This window comes from Canis lupus, chromosome 22 (genome assembly GCF_048164855.1).
Source record: "Canis lupus baileyi chromosome 22, mCanLup2.hap1, whole genome shotgun sequence".
NCBI lineage: Eukaryota > Metazoa > Chordata > Mammalia > Carnivora > Canidae > Canis > Canis lupus.
This window is the reverse complement of record NC_132859.1, coordinates 41548032-41566382: the sequence shown is the minus strand read 5'-3', so window position 1 is coordinate 41566382 and position 18351 is coordinate 41548032. Positions and strand designations below refer to the sequence as shown.

General features: G+C 39.2%; 1 protein-coding gene across 6 annotated transcripts in view; it reads right to left on the bottom strand.

Annotated features, from left to right (window-relative positions):
• The window catches only part of ULK4 (unc-51 like kinase 4), a 591708-nt gene that overhangs the window by 474587 nt on the left and 98770 nt on the right, over positions 1 to 18351 (bottom strand). For all 6 annotated transcript variants that reach the window (XM_072793220.1, XM_072793224.1, XM_072793223.1 and 3 more), the window contains one exon: positions 5534 to 5641. In XM_072793220.1, the coding sequence (XP_072649321.1) occupies positions 5534 to 5641 (108 nt within the window). The remainder of the gene's footprint in view (positions 1 to 5533; positions 5642 to 18351) is intronic.

Genomic DNA, 18351 nt, shown 5'->3' with positions numbered 1-18351 from the left:
TACCACACAGAAAGGTGAGAAAAATTAATCTCTTTACAGCAAAAGAAATTAGGTTTTGGCCATTGTTAAAGAAATATTTAAGACTGTCTAAATTTTAGAACTGGTACCTTAACTGATCCAAATGTTTTTTTCCACCTATGATGAGAATTATGGCCCATTAAAACCATGTCCTTGATTAATCACAGAATTCTACACACAGTCAGGGCCCCTGAGTGGATCAGTTGGCCAAGCATCTGCCTTCAGCTTAGGTCACAATCTCCGGGCGCTGGGATGGAGCCCCAGGTCAGGCTCCCTGCTCGGTGGGGAATCAACCTCTTCCCTCTCCCTCTGCCCCTCCCCCACTCATTCGCTTGCTAATAAAATCTTTTTAAAAATCCACACAGTAATAGTCTAGAAATTATCCCAAACTGCTGCTCCAGCTTAAAAATCACTAATTCAGCATTCAATTTCCAAGCACAATTTACCTCCCTCCCAGCTCACTTATTCAAAACTTCTATCACATTCTTTCTGTAATTTATCACCTACCCTCCCCCTCCAGCCACTTAAGACTCCCTAGAGTCTATTATTTAGTCACTCCAGCCAAAAGCCTGAACACTTTCCTCTCTGACATGCCCTTTTCCATTCTCGGAGTAAACCAACCCTGGGGGGCGCCAGTGGCTTGTTTTCTCTAGGCATGTGCTCAGGCAGCTGGGCTCACAGAGAGACCATGAATGACTCAGGATCACCAAGTCCAGGGACCCTCAATACCACTCTGCAGCCTCCCATTCCTCTATGACCAATTCCCTGTTCGAAAGGACAACTTCGCACCTATAATCCTCTCAGCACTGAACCTACCTTCCTCCTCCTCTGAGATCATGGAAGTCCTAAGAACGGAGCTCCCAGCATTCCTACACCTGAACCCATCTGCTGATTACCCTCAGTGGTTATAACCAGAGAGGCTCCTCCACCCCTTCTATGTGGGCTCAGGATCCCATTCCCAACCTGCATCCTTCAGGGTCATTAGGTTAGGGACTATTCTGTACCACCCCTACGTATTCAAAGCCCACTGGGCCCTTTCATTTCCATTAGAATAGGCTAACTATCCCCATCTTCCAAACAGGGGCCTTACAGCCTCCACAATTTTACACCAACATTCTGGCTTCGTGTCACCTCTCCCAGCTTCCTCATCTCCTGCTAAACCCTCAGCACAGTCCAGCATGCCTTCTGACTCAATTCAAAGTTAAGTAAATAAGTACATAAAAGAACTCTTGTTGAGATGCCTGGGTGGCTTAGTGGTTGAGCATCTGCCTTTGACTTAGGTCATGATCCCAGGGTTCTGGGATCAAGTCCTACATGTCTCTGCCTTTCTGTGTGTGTCTCTCATGAAAAAATAATTAAAGTCTTTAAAAAAAAAATAAAGAAAAAGAAAAAAGAGCTCTTGTTGAGTTTCCAGTGACTTCCATGTCACTCAACCCAGCAGGCTCATTTCCATACTCTTTCAGGGACCATAAAATATATTCGGCCTCTTGCTTTCTCTTCCCTGAAACACCCTCTTCTCACTCCTAACTTTGCTCCTACTTTGCTTACTCCCATTCAGGTTCAGAATCTTTTCTTATCATTCTCCAGTGTATTTGCCACCTTTAAACCAGAGTCATCTTTTTTGGCATTTAAACCAGATGACATCATTACCCTTTTTTTCTCTTTTAATAAATTTATTTTTTATTGATATTCAATTTGTCAACGTACAGAATAACACCCCAAAAAAAAAAAAGAGTAACATCCAGTGCTCATCCCGTCAAGTGCCCACCTCAGTGCCCGCTACCCAGTCACCCCCCTCCACTCCCCTTCCACCACCCCTAGTTCTTTTCCCAGAGTTAGGAGTCTTTCATGCTCTGTCTCCCTTTCTGATATTTCCCACTTATTTTTTCTCCTTTCTCCTTTATTTCCTTTCACTATTTTTTATATTCCCCAAATGAATGAGACCATATAATGTTTGTCCTTCTTCAATTGACTTATTTCACTCAGCATAATACCCTCCAGTTCCATCCACGTTGAAGCAAAAGGTGGGTATTTGCCGTTTCTAATGGCTGAGTAATATTCCATTGTATACATAAACCATATCTTCTTTATCCATTCATCATTACCCTTCTTGAGAGCCGTTGTGACTTCCCCTTTCTCACAGCATCAAGACAAAGACATCTGACTGACTCAGTCAAGGAGTCTTTCCTGGGGTCATGATCTTGGGGTCCTGGGATTGAGCCCCGCCCCCTTGCTCACTTCCGTCTCATCCCCCTGGTCTTAGTGCTGGGTAACACATTATAAAAGCACCTGCGAAGTACCAGGAATTCTTCTAAACAATGGCCACAGAGCCTTGAGTAAGACAAATATTCTGCTTGAATCATGCTTAGTGGAGAAACAAGAGGAAGAGGAGTGGAAGGGAAGGGAGAAAGAGAAGTAGGTAGAGGAGGAGGAGGAGGAGGAGCAGCAGCAAACAAGACAAGTCAGTCCAGATGGTGAGGACTGCTATAAAGAAAGCCAGAGCAGAGGAAGGAGCTAGAGGAAGGCCACAGACAGGGTGGCTCCCTCTCATACTGCACTGTGCAGTATGAGAGGGAGGAGGAATGTCAGTGTGGTGCGAAGAGGCAGAAGGCAGAACAGCAGTGAGACCTGAGGTCACGTAGGCACTGGGACAACAGCCCACAAGGCCAACGATGCAAGTGATGGGATTTGGCTGTGACCAAAGCAAGACAAGAAGCAATGGAGGGCTCTGATGAAGGACACTGTACTCTCTGTAATGGACACAAGAATAAAGCAAGGAGACCATCACAACAGTCCAGGTGAAAGATCATTAACAGCTAGACAAAAAAAAAAAAAAAAAAGCAGAATAGAAATAACTGGGCTCAAGGTAGGAGGTATCCTCGATTAAAAAAAAAAGAAATACATAAACTGTAGTATGTTGCCTCCTAATGTCCTCTGTAGAATCTACTCTGGTCTTCCATCCTCAAACTTGTCACCTTTGCACTATTTGCACAAAGAGAACCAATAGGACAGGGCTTTGCACTATTTGCACAAAGAGAACCAATAGGACAGGGCTTAGGTCTCTGTATTATACATAGTATATATTATCCCTTCAGGTCAGCACTGATCTGAGATCTTAAGGTTCACATATATCCAAAGGGACAATTCCACAAAAGCCCTCATCTTATGAAAAGTTATTGATTTTTTGGATCCAGGGATATAACTTCCTTTTCTAGTTTGCTATCCTAAGTTGTAGTCAAATGCCACAAATCATCCCTTTATTAAAGTAGCCTTAGTTTATATCAATTAAAGCACATACCAAAGAAAACAATTCTCTAGATCTACTTTTTAAAACAAATAGAAATAGGATTCTGTATGATTCCATTTATAAGATTTTAGAAAATGCAAACTAATCCATATGACAGAAAGTGAATCAGTGTTTGCCTGGGAGCAGAAAGAGGGACGGGAGGGAAAGATTACCAAGTGTGTGGAGAAACATGTAGGGATGCAATTAGAACAATTATTTACCAGGGAATAAGGCACATAGGGAACAAAAATAGGAAAGCCACAGTCCCCCATATACCCTTCTTGACTTCCTAGTTTTCTAGCTTCCTGAATGTGTAGTCTCTTCAAAATATAAAACTACCTAAGAACAAATTCATACAAAACTAGATGTACAAAAGTTTTATGAACAGAATGAACTAACTCAAATGAAAGTATTTCTTAAAATAGAAATATATAGAAATACCATTTTTGTGCACTGGAGGACAAAACACCAACAATATACTGATACTTTCCTAATTGACACTTTGCTCTTCCTCCGTGCACATGCTAATAATTATTTTGTTCAGTAGAATTCCAAATATGCAGAAGACTCAAAATTATCGAGGTAACAGTACCTCCCAATTTGATCTGCATAGATCAATGCAATTTTTTAAATGATTTGCGGAATTGGGCAAGCTGATTCCAACATGCAAAGGGCCAAGAATAGCCAAGACAATAATGGGGGGAAAAAAAAGAGGACAGTTTGCTGTATCAGCTACCATTATTAATTGTGGAGCTAAATGATTTTAAATACTGATGTTTTATAATAATTATGATAATTGCCTTAAAATGATGATTGCCTAGGAAGTCAGCTAAGCTTCGATACTAAGGATACTCAGATTACACAACATTTGAGCAAAATCTCAGGTTATACAATATTTGAACAAGATCTAGGACCCAAAACATCACAAATGTAGTGAGAGAACTTCCTGATCAACTACTACTTACCAGTACTTCCTTAAAACTCAGTATTACCGGGGATCCCTGGGTGGTGCAGCAGTTTAATGCCTGCCTTTGGCCCAGGGCACAATCCTGGAGACCCGGGATCGAATCCCACGTCAGGCTCCTGGGTGCATTGAGCCTGCTTCTCCCTCTGCCTGTGTCTCTGCCTCTCTCTCTCTCTCTCTCTCTCTCTCTGTGACTATCATAAATAAATAAAAATTAAAAAAAAAAAACTCAGTATTACCAATGTTTATAGCAGCAATGCACACAAGAGCCAAAACATGGAAAGAACCCAAGTATCCATTGACAGATGAATAGATAAAAAAGATGTAGTATACATATACAATGGAATATTACTCAGCCATGAAAAAGAATGAAGTCTTGCCATTTGCAATGACATGGATGAAACCAGAAGGTATTATGCTAAGTGAAATAAGTCAGAAAGATAAACACCATATAATTTCACTCATATGTGGGATTTAAGAAACAAAACACATGAACATAGAAGAAGAAAAGGAAAAAAAAAGATGAAAATTGAGAGAAACTATAAGAGAAGCTCAACTCTAGGAAACAAACTGAGGGTTGCTGGAGGGGAGGTGAGTGAAGGGAAAGGATAATTGGGTGCTGGGCAATAAGGAGGGCACTTGAAGTCATGAGCAGTGGTTGTTGTATCCAATTGATGAGTCACTAAATTCTACCTCTGAAATTAATTTTTAAAAAAACAAACCCTCAGTATCAAATATCTTATAATTTATCATTATCAACATTCATAAAAACACTAATGAAACATTAATTTTTCTTTGTTGAATTTGATAGCACCTCATATTGTAACTTAAGAAATAAGAAGTTAAATTCTATAGTCACAAACTCTCATGGACAAGTTGAGCTCTATTTGCACAAAGCAGTATTTTTAACTGAAATGAAGCTTTTATACTCAGAAAACCAATGGCCTCATCTTCAAAGAGTCAAAGATGGCAGCAACCTAAAAAAAAGTAGTTTGAGGGACATTTGGTCGATTGGTTTTAAAATATGGTGTGAGAATTTCCTATACTTTGTGGAATGCACTGGGAGAGGGACCATGGCAGACAAGGAGACAGACAGACAGACAGACACTGAAAGCCTTTCTCTTTCAAAGGTAAAATTTCCCCAAGGTTCATTAGGTATGCTCTAAGGGACAAAGTCAAAACAACTTTTATAGGACATTAACACTTGTCAGCCAGAATATGTCAGAACACATCAAACAGCAGTAGAGTTCCTCAGATGGTCTCACCTGGGTGGCTACAAGGTAGATCAGCTCCCCAAGCGTTGGTAAGAGGCACTGTTTTAGTTTGCTATTCCTGAAGTTTTCCCTAATTAATTCAGTTAAGACAGTAATTGCCTGAAAAGGAAAAAAGGTGTATTAGTTCACATGTATTTCTCAGATCTTTAACCTGTATGTAAAAGACCTGACACTCTACAAAATTTGCCCTCCATTTTTAAGAACTAGTGTCCAAATTATTTTCAAAATGAGACTTATTCCTGAAAAAAATTAGTAACTATCCCAGATGAAGGTAAAAATATTTTCAGTAAAAGAAGGCACATACATATAGCACTTTTCAGTTACCAAGCACTTTCAATGTATTACTGATCCTACAAGGCAACTATTGCTCCATCTCTAAAGACAGGAAAGGGAGGCTGAAAGACAAACAGCAGGTCTCTATCCAGTTCACTTGGACAGCCAAGATCTGAGCACAGATTTTACTAGGCTAGAGCCTACCATCCTCCAGCACACCCCAGTTTGAAAAATTCTTACACTGCATGAAACTTTTAAATGATTCTTCTAAAAATCTGAGAGAAGGAAATGTTATACCAAAGTTTTGAGATAATCCACTTTGAAATTCAGCAGGATATTTTATCAGATCCAGTTAAGTTCATGGGAGTCATGCTAAGAAAATCACATACATATGCTCATTGCCAGAATTCATACACCAGAACACAAATTAGTCAAATCACAGTGTGACCATAAAGTAGAATAAGGTAGATTCAAAATGATACATGTAGAATGGCCCCATTCTGAGATGGAAAAAAATGTATATAAAATAGTGCACCCTAAACAGTGTGATTCAAAGTACAGTGCACAGATAAAACTGTTTCTCACTGTCAACAAAGATTTAAGTACAGAAACTGAAAGTAAGCATTTAAAAACTTCCAGAAGAATTTGACAATGCCACAACTTCCAAGCACGTGATCATGGGCCTCACTCTGTAAACAAGATTGTGGATGAGTTGGACCTGCATGTGGGATTACTGCACAATAGCCATGCACTGGAGGAACACTTGTTGATGTGGTATTTTTTTTTTTTTAAAGATTTATTTATTCATTCATTCAGAGAGAGCGAAGAGAGAGGCAGAGACACAGGCAGAGGGAGAAGCAGGCTCCATGCAGGAAGCCCGATGTGGGACTCGATCCCCGGTCTCCAGGATCACACCCCAGGCTGCAGGCGGCACTAAACCACTGCGCCACCGGGGCTGCCCAGATGTGGTATTTTTTAAACAGTTTTATTAAGTTATAACTGACACAGAATAAATCACATATATTTAAAATGTACAATTAGGTACATCTAACATATGTATACATCTATGAAATCACCACCGCAGACAAGATAATAGCTCCACATGTTACCTCAAGTTCCCTTGGTAATCCCTCCATTTTGCTCCCTTTCTTCCTTTCCCTGGACAGCTATTGATTTACTTTCTGTTATTCACATTTTCTAGAGTTCATGTAAATGGGATCATATACGATGTATTCTTTTTGCTCTTGCTCTGTTCACTTAGCATAATGCTTTGGGGAGTTACCCATGTTGTAGCATATATCGATAGTTAGTTCTTTTTATTATTGAGCAGTAGTCCCCTGAACAGATATATTGCAATGAGTATCCCCCACCACTTACTGCCTCACACAGAATGAACCCTCTATGTGAAGTGAGTGAGAAGGAAAGGGAAACATGTAAAATCACATTAGTGCTTGCACCAGGTCACTTCTACAGTCTTCCTTTTCCTTGACCTTAACTAATCATACACTAGCATTACATCAAATTATCTGATATTAACAATATTCAGACTTTGGGGGGTTTTATTTTGTAACCTACAAAAAACAGCAATTCATTACCAGCATACCTACCCCAAAGGAATGCTAGAGGAAGCATTCCAAAGAGAAAAATGATAGAGGAAAGAACCTTGGAATTATCAAGAAGGAAACAAGAACATGAGAAGCAAAAATATAAGTAAATATAACAGGCTTTTCTTCTCTTTTTAGGTTTCCTAAACTATGTTTGTTGGTTGAAGCAAATATTATAATAATGTCTGCTTTGGCTCTAAATATTTAGAGGACATATTTACAATTATTTAAAAATGAGGGAAATTGGGGCAGCCTGGGTGGCTCAGTGGTTTAGCACCACCTTCTGCCCAGAGCGTGATCCTGGAGACCCGGGATCAAGTCCCCACCGGGCTCCCCGCATGGAGCCTGCTTCTCCCTCTGCCTGTGTGTCTCTGCCTCTCTCACTCTCTGTCTCTCTTATGAATAAATAAATATTTTTTTAAAATGAGGGAAATTAAAAGGTTGAAAAGGAGGTAAGTTTTCTATACTTCACTTAAACTGGTAAAACAACAGGTACGCAAAAGTCTACACATATATATGTATGTTGTATATCTAATATCTAGAACCAGTAAAATCTATACAGATACACTCAAATACTATAAAAAAAATCAAAATTATAAAAAATGTTCAGTAATTCCTATAAAAGTAAAAATGAAAAATAGCAAGAACAAGAAGAGCAAAATGGTAGACTTAGTATCAAATATATAATTATATTAAATGTAAATGGTCTAAATACAACAATTTAAAGAGTTCATTTAAAATATCACCCAACTTTATGCTATCTACAAGAAATATCAAAGATGGTGATATAGACAAATTGAAAGCAAATATATATGTTTGTGTGTGTGTATATATATACATATATATACAGCAGTAATCAAAGCAAAAGAGGAATGGCTATGTTAATATCACACAACAGATTTCAGAGCAAAGAAAATCACCGGAGACCAAGAGAAATATTACATAATAATAAAAGAGACAATCCACCAATGAAATATACCAATCCTAAATGTGCATGTACCAAACAGTTGTAAAATATGTGAACCAAAAACTGACAAAGTTATAAAAAGAAATGAACCTCGAATTATACTTGTAGACTCCAACATCTTCCTCTCAATAATTGATAAAACAAGTGGGCAAAAAACAAGACATATCAAAAGGACATTACACATACAAATTTGGCAACTTAGACAAAATGGGCCAACCCCTTGGAAAACACAGACTATCACAATTCACTCAATATGAAATAGAAAGCTATTTGCAAATGACATGATTGTCTTTACAGAAAATACCAAAAAATCTACAGAAACAAACTCCTTACAACTTATGAGGCTAGCAAGGTGACAGGATAAAATATTAGCATTCAAAAACTAACTGCATTTTTTCATATAAGTAATGAACACATGGAAACTTAAATTAAAAATGCCATTTACAATCACTGCAAATGTTAAATGGTATAAGTCTAATAAAACATGTATAGGAACTATATGCTAAAACCACACAATATTGTTTAAAAGAAATCAAAGAAGATCTAAATAAATGGAAAAATGAATTTGTGTGCATGTGTATGTGTGTGTTGTATTTTCTGTAATTATGATGTACTGACATCTTAAAAAAATCTTTCTGACTGGGGAGAAACTGGCCTTCCCAAGGGTAGCCAATTCTTAGAGACATCAAAGACCCAAATAATTATCTCTTTGATATGCAAACTAGCCAATCCTCTATCTGGCCCATACACTCCAAGAGGTAATATTCTTCTGCCTTCATCATCTCAAAGCCAGTTACCATCCAACTAGAGACTACCCCTATATCCCAAAGCCTGCTGAAGTCAATCAAACAACCCAATACTAAACTATTTACCCTTCCCTTGTCTTCCTTTGCCTTTCCTGTGGAAACCCCAATAAAGGCAACGGCTTAGGCATTCCCCTTGCTGCTATCTTCTGCCTCCTAATCACTGTGTTATTCTTCCATGTGGCCCTGTATGGCACACCCTGCCTGTCTCTAGGACCTGTGAGTATAATAAACTTTGTTTTCCTGAGCCTCCCCTCTGTCTCCTCTGGTGGCCAGTCCTGATTGACCATCTTCTAAACAAATACAAAACAAGAGATATACCATGTGCAGAGAGAGGAAGACAACATAGTAAAGATGTCAATTTTCCCCAATCTGATAGCCCAGTTTAATGCAATTCCTATCAAAATCCCAGCAAAATTTTTTGTAGCTATCAACAAGATTATTCTAAAATTTATGTGGAAAGGCAAAAGAATTAGAATAGCCAAAACAATTTTGAAAAAGAAAAGTGGTTGAAATTATTCTACCTGATTTCAACACTTATTATATAGATATGTAATCAAAACTGTGTGGCACTGTCAAAGAGACAGACATATTGATCAATGGAACAGAGAATCCAAAAAACGGCTCCACACAAGTAGAGCCTAGTATTTTTTAACAAGGGTACAAAGGCAATCCAATGGAGGAAAGTCAGCCTTTTCAACAAATGATGCTGGAGCAACTGGCTATACAAAAGACAAAGAAAAAGTAAGCCTCGACCTAAGTCTAACACTTTATACAAAACATTAACTTAAAATAGACCATGAATTCAAATGTAAAACATGAAACTATAAAACTGGGGGGTGGGGGGGAGAATGGGATAGGATGTAGGTAAAACAGTAGACTTGACACCAAAAGCACAGAGACGCTGTATCAAACAAGATGTGCAGTTGACAAATAAGCACAGGAAAATATGTTCAATATGATAAGCAATTTGGGAAATGCAAATTAAAACCATAATGGGAGATCACTATACACTTTTCAGAAGGGCAAATGCACAAAATAGTGACAACACCAATTGCTGCTGAGGATGGAAAGTAACTAGAGCACTCATACAGTGCTGGTAGGCTACAAAATGGTATAGCCACTCTGGAAAATAGGGTAGCAGTTCCTGGGGGGGAAAAAAAAAAACTCAACTAAACATATGATTACCCAGAAAACTGTACCCCTGGCCATATATCCCAGAAAAACTATGACTTGGTGATAAGTTTACTCTTTACCTAACTTCAGATCTTAGGAACTTATCCCACAGAAATGAAGACTTTAATCCACACAAAAACCTGCACATCAATGTGCAGCTTTACAAATAATTGTTAACACTTGGAATGACCCAGGTATCTTTCAATGGGTAAATGGGGTTAAATAAACTGTGATACAACTGATAACATGGAATACCAATAAGCAAAAAAAAAAAGGAACTGACACAAGCAACATCCTAGATAAATCTCCAAAGAATTATGTTAAATTTTAGAAGTCGGTCCCAAAAGGTTCCATACCATATGATTGCATTTATGCATTCTCAAAATTACACGAGTATAGAAATAGAGTAAATTACTGGTTGTCAGTGGTTGGGGTGGGAATGAGACATGTGATACAGCAAATATGTGTGGTTATAAAACAGCAAGATGAGGGATCCCTGGAGATGAAACTGTTTTGTTTCTTAACTGTTTCAATGCCAATATCCTGACTGTAATATTGTAACACTGTTCTCCAAGATGTTACCATTGTGAAAAACTGGATGAAGTATACATCCATAGCATTCTGTATTATTTTTTATAACTGCATACGATCTAAAATAATCTCAAAATAAATGGTTTAATTCTTTTAAAAAGTCAACCTTATACTAAATGTGAAACCTGGATCCCACTCTCTACTTCACAAAGTTAGTGGCAGGGATTTATAATATTTCTCCATTTTATAATCCACTGGCATTTTTTATCAGTAAGTATCACTTGAAATTAAAAACATTTCAACACTGCAAATCTTTAAAAGAGATAAAACTGTCTGAACTGCCTGCAGCATAACAGAAATTGCTTCAGCCCTTGGTGTCTTGTAAACAGGCACACATCATATAATCTACCCTAGTAATACCACAGCAACCTGACATGTCTCTTGCAAAAGCTAACTTTGGATAGCACTAAACAGTACACAACAGATAATGTTTTTTGAGATTTTTCCACTTGCTATTTTTAAATTTCGAAAGAAATTTTAATATTAAAAAGGAAAAGCATAAGATTAATAAACAAAGATGCCACATAAATGACAAACACCAAGAAGAAAAGTTTTTGTTGACCTAGGTACAAGGACATTGGAAAATGCTGATATGAAACAGAACAAAAAAGTTAAAAATACATTTGTTTAGTTCATCGAACTCAAAAATCCAAATAATGTGTAGATACTGTTCTTATGCATATTTTCCTGTATTCTGTAAACACTGAAACTAAGAGAGCTAAAAATACTGGGCATCAGAGTGGCTCACTGGGGTTAAGGGTCAACTCCTGATTTCAGTTCAGGTCATTACCTTATGAGATTGGGCCCTGGGTCAGGCTCCATGCTTAAGATTCTCTCTCTCTCTCCCTCTGCCCCTTTCCCCCACCCCCACCACAAACACATGCTATCTCTCTTTTAAAAAAAATTTTTTTAAGAAAAAGAAAAATAAGATATTCAAATATTATGCTACTATTACATTCATTTTTTAAAAAACCTAAGAAAAATGAGGAGATGAAAGGAGTCTTATTTCCAGTATCATTATGCTTTTAGCATATCTACACCATCATTAATGGAAACTATCTTTCTGCAACCACAGGCATGATTGGTTGACCACTACAAATAATAACTTAAGATTATACTAGTTCCTAAACTACTTTGAAATCCAAACCTATTTTATACCTACTTTGACAAGGTGGAATAAGGCCTCTTTTGGCTTTATTCTGAAGTCACCTGGTTGAATTAAATGGTCAAATGTGTGTCACTCTTACCTACCCTGGACTGAGTCTCTTAGGTCAAAGGCAAAAAGACAGGAAGATGAATTAAGAATACCAAAGCATGGAAGTTCTACAGTTATAAAATATTCTGACACTTGCACAGTAATAAATTTACTTGCTCCTGACTCTCAAAATAGTTCGTAAATGTTTCTATTCAAGGGTATACAATTAACAACTACAAAAAGAAACTGAAACTCCAGATCCAGAAAATATCTAGCATTTCCTATTTGGTCAGCATTTTTAAGCCAAAGAGACCTCTTTTTTAAGTCCTACGTAACTACTCCTAGTGGGAGATACAGCAACAGTCATCCTAACAACTATAACATAATCTTTTAAATTAGATATTGTTTAGCATTCTCCCCTGACCTTTGAAGTAAGAGGTATCCCCAACATTTCAGGAGAACAGAGAATTCTAATTGATACCAATCTGCCCAGGCTGTTTTTTTTTTTTTTCCTTAGAACCCTGCTTTCAATGTCCTGAACATAGCTAGGGTAGCATAAAGTAAGAACATGATAAGCCTCATAGTCCTTTCTTAAATATTATTCATATTAAATCTTAGATTCCTTTGGATCTTGCATTTCTGATTAAGTCTTGCCAAGTAAAATCACACTTGTAGACTTGAAACTCCAAACCCTCTTTTTCACAAGTACTGGTTTAAAAAAGTGAGAGAGAGAATGAAGTCTTGACACAAAGACAGGCCAATGATGCAAGAGAAAGATAGAAAACCTGTTTGAATAAAATAAGATTCTGTTCTGTATTTAATAACTGAAAATGTTATTGTAATGAAGCAGCATTGTCCGCACGATGCTCTCCTGGCAACACCTTGACATTAAAGTTTTCACATTATCTTCTGTGGATGTAACCCTTAATCTCTAAATCTCAGTATATTGGTTGGGCAACTGCATTTAAATTGGCACCTAACTTCTAAAATCAGATAATGGGAAGATGCGGCAAGGACTGCTAACACGTCACTTCCCTGTTGAGGCCTAAATATAAATAAACAATCTATAACTGGATTCCTTCTCTTAAAGATAATAAACTATCAGGAAAAACAAATAAAACATATAAGTAGATTTCTTACAGTCTTTTACAGTCCTATAGTAAGTTCAGAAGCACTAGGCACACAAGATTTATCAACTTCCCAGGGTTGTTTCGGGGTTTTGTTTTTAAATTAGGTGTCAACAACTCTAGACTGCAAAAGAAATTTGTCATTTTTTGGTCACCAGTCCCTCTTCCTAACATCCCTCAGCTTCCTTCTGGGGAAGTACCTCTCCTATACTGCGCTTAGTCTGTGGGATAACAAAACAGACGTTCTACACTCCAAATATGGAACCTGAAAGGGTCCCTGACTCCCTTCAGAAACATCTTTCCTCCCATGGACTGGTACTGTCAAGGGAAGGCCACAATTCAAACTCAACCAGCAGGGTTCTTGCTCAGAAATCTGAATCTTGAGCGGCGTGACACAGAGTAAAGAAACTGAACTTCATTCACCATTCTGGCGGGGGCCACAAGCAAGACCCCAAGAGGGTCCTGCTCCAAAGGCCTTCTAGAGCTGCCAGATCCCGACTGCTTGAAACTTTTTTTTTTTTAAAGATTTTATTTATTTATTCATGATAGTCACACAGAGAGAGACAGAGAGGCAGAGACACAGGCAGAGGGAGAAGCAGGCTCCATGCAGGGAGCCCGACATGGGATTAGATCTCAGGTCTCCAGGATCGCGCCCCGGGCCAAAGGCAGGCGCCAAACCGCTGCGCCACCCAGGGATCCCATGCTTGAAACTTTTTCTTGGAGCCTCTGACCTTGCTCATTCCCTCTTAATAAATAACGCATATGCTTACATGAGGCAGACTCAATCTGGAAAAGCAGTAGATAGTACCAAGCTGACCAGTACCTCTTCTTTCCTGGACACATAAAAAGATTTCTCAGCCCCCTTTGGAGTTGGATGAGGCAATATGACTAGTTCTGGTGACTGGCTAAAAGTGGAAATGATGTGCATATGCCCATGTGCAATTTTCCAGTCTCTCTTCCTTGCCCCAGGAAACTTTAAAGCATTACACTGCATGGAGATGCCATATAGGACAGAAGCAGCTTAGAAGGCAGAGGTCAGCTGCCCTCAGAGCCACGTAGGCCCTGTAAGAACAAAGGTGAGCCCGAGATGTTGATAGTCTCCATTACCACAACATAAACTAGTCTATCATGAGACTGAACCCTTGTTCAATGTAAGGAGACCACTCGAGTTATACACAGAAATAAAGGAGTTTTCATACTTTAAAATAATCATTAAAAAAACACTCAGTAAACTATCACACATATATCTAAGGGTGAAAGATCATTTGTGTGGCAGCTAAGATCTGCCATCAACATTTATATCATGAATCTGCACCCCAGCTGCGAAGCACCAACCACCAGAAAAAGCAGTGTATTACAAGTATATGAATAAATCTTGCTATGCAGATTAAGTTAAGAAATTAGATGTCACAATGCAATAAAATCTGTAATGAATCTGTAGTTTGAAATCTGAGTAACCATTAAAACTTTTTGTCCTTTCAGATGGATGGCATACAACATATCCTGAATATTCCTTACATTGAAAATAAAAAGAAACGTCAGGCAAAATATTTTTAAGTATCTTAATAAAAATGTACAGCTAAATTGGAAAGAAATTAAGGAAACCTGAAAGACCAAAAAATAGAAAAGAAGAAAACAGAAAAATAAGCAAGCACTCAAGATACTTTAACCCTGGACACCTGGGTGGCTCTGTCAGTTAAGCAACTGACTCTTGATTTTGCCTCAGATCCTGATTTCAGGGTCATGGGATTGAACCCCATATTGGACTTCATGCTCAACAGGGAGTCTGCTTGAGAGTTTCTCCCTCTCCCCCTGCGCACACGTGATCTTTCTCCCTTTCTCTCTCGCTCTCTCTCTCAAAATAAATAAACCTTTTTTAAAAAAAAGGATACTTTAACCTCAGTGGCATGTGCTAAATCTTGGTGACCTTGAAATAACCTTTTGAAATGGAACAAAAGACAAACCTTAGGCCCTATCCATAGTGTGGCATCAAATATAGGAGATCATTTACATTCAGTTGTAATCCCAAGGATGTAGGAATAAAAAATGAACCAGCCTACAAGAGAGGACAGAAAGGAATCCTGAGATCTTGGTACTAAATGAAGCAGTGGGAAATCTTCCTGAGAGCTGAACCAAGTCTGAAAAGCATGTCTACAGGTCACATTCACATTGCCTCTCACCTGGGAGGCCAAAGACTCAAATACCTGGGAGTTTTTGAGGCTGACTAGTGATAACATGACCTTAATGATAGTCTATAGTTAATGAGGTCAAAATGCTAGGATTTCCCCCAGCAGACTGTAGAACAGTGATTCTCAATTTTACTAAAGAATTTGTAAAAACACAGTGCTAGACTCCACCCCCAGAGTTTCTCATTCAGTATGTCTGGGGTGGGGGCCTGAGAATTTGTATATCCGACAAGTTGCCCAGTGATGCTTAAGGTCTAGAACAACACTGAAATCAGTACTGTGGGACTCAACATTGCCCCCATATTGGAATCATTTGCAGAGCTTTAAAAACTATAGATACCTGAATCCAGCCCCAGAAAAGTCTAATTTAATTGGTCTGGGGCATAGCCTGGACATCAGAATTACAGAGAACAGAGTCTGAACACTCAGAACTGAAAATGTTGGAATGGTTCTACAAATGCAACCTGCCCACCCACCCTAAACTACCAATCCCAGGTGGGCCTGAAAAACATGAGTTAGCGAGTAGGGCACCAGCACCTTTGAGAAGCCCTTGGCTATCCTTGACAGGCCAGAGGGGAGAGTGGAAAATACAACAGAACTGGGTTCTCTGGTCACAATGGGAATAATGGAATCTAGCAATGATAGAGGCCGATGAGCACTTAACCATAGGCACAAGTGCCACAGTGAGTCACATGGCAATCTGGTGATCAAAGTACTCTGACCCACTAGAATCCAAGACAATGGTAAACTGCCATCAAATCAGCCTACTAATTTGATGTTTGACATATAATAAAATTTCTAGGTCTATTGGGCAGAACCCTAAAAAAAAAAAAAAAAAACACAACCATACCAAGGATTCACAGCTTCTCATCCAGATCCAATGCCCAAGACAGTTCAAGATCCAGAGCTCATTCACTAAGCCAAAGGTCCCTTCCACAAGGACCTCTAAAAAATGGCCACAGTGAATGCTGTGGATCTTCCCCACCACTTTCCTTCCCCCAGAAAGTCCTCAGACTTTTTTTACCATGGGACTTAGCACTGGGAAAATTCCCAGACCCTTTGAACTTCTTAGATACTGGCTCTGAACTTGGGCTGATCTCTGGAGATGTAAGAAGCCAATATACTCCAGTAGTCAGATCAAGAAAGAGCTCATCGAGGCCTGGTGCCACATAGGATCTTACTAAATCCATTTCACATCGGTCCAATGGGCCCATGGACCTATCTTTGGTTATTTCCCTAGTCCTAGAACTTCAATGAGAAAAGATATAGTAACTAGTAGGATCCCCACAATGGATTCCCACCCAGCGGACTGAAGACTGAGTACAAAGAGACAAAGTGGAAGCTCCTAGAACTACAACACCTGCCTTGTCTGTCCACCCAATGACAATAAACCAAAAGCAAGCCATATCCACTAGATCAGTGATTAGGAACCAGTGTCACCAAAGACTTGAAAAGCACAGGGATGGTTACTTCTAACACATCCACATTTAACTTGCTCTTTAGGCCAGTACAGAAGCCACAGGGGTTCAGATACAGATGACTGCAGGTTTAATCAGCTGATGATGCCTATTGTAACTGTATCTCTGCTGAAGTAAATTAACATAGCCATAGCTCCTGGCACTTGTTCCGCTTTCTTTTCCATTCCAATCAGTGAATAAAATCAGAAGCAGTTTCTGCTTGCCAAATTGCCCCTATATCAAGTCTCCTGCTCTGTCATAATATAGTCCAGAGGGACCCCCTCATCTTGATAATCTTCAGGATATCATACTGTTTCTTTATACTGGTGACATGCTAAATAGACCTGGTAAGTAGCACCCTAATTTGTATGTCAGAGGGTAGGAGATAAGTCCTGCAAAAATTCATGGCCTATTACACTGGTGAAGTACCTAGGAATCCAGCGGTCTTGGGGCATGTGATAATATTCCCTCTAAAGTAAGAGAGAAGATTGCTGTACCTTGCATTACTCACCCAAATAAGGAGGCTCAATAATGGGTGAGTCTGCTTGGATTTTGGAGGCTCCAACCCATTTACTGATCATTGACAAGGCTGCTAGTTTTGAGAGGGGTCCAAGAAAGGGTTCTACAACCAGTCCAAGCTAAAGTAAAAGCTACTCTGTCAGCTGAGTCTTTTTTTTTTTTTTTTAGATTTTATTTATTTATTCATGAGAATACACAGAGAGGAGATAGAGAGAGAGGCAGAGACACAAGTAGAGGGAGAAGCAGGCTCCATGCATGGACCCCGACATGGGACTCGATCCCGGGTCTCCAAGATCACACCCTGGGCCATAGGCAGCGCTAAACCGCTGAGCCACCGGGGCTGCCCTCAGCTGAGTCTTAAGACTCAGCAGACTTAATGCCCTTGGAACTGACTGTGGCAGATAGGGATGCTATACAAAGCCTGTGGCAAGCCCTAGCAGCAGAATCATAACACAGACCCTCTAGGATTTTGGAATAAGGTCTTATCCTGCCGTCTGTCAACAATCACACTCCATTTGAAAAGCAGCTCCAGGCTTGTTGCTGGACCCTGGTGGAGACTGAATGCCTGACCCTGGAATAATAGGAGACCTGACCTACCCATCATGAGCTGCATGTTACTGTAACATTGGTTGCACACAATAGCATTTTATTTTTAAATTACAGTGGTAAGAATGGGCCCAAGCCAAGCAGTTTCATTCACTCCAAATGCAGGTGGATTCAGACTCCTATGGTTATCTGCTCCCACTGCTCAGCTGCCTCTCCCTTCCTTGACCCATTTTCATGACTTCCTAGGGAGTTCTGTATTTCCTCCCTCTCCAGTTCACATATGGATCTGCATCAACAGAAAGTGGATGGCCACTTCACTGTAACCTCACTCAACTCGGCCCACAAAGACAATGATGAAAGAAAAT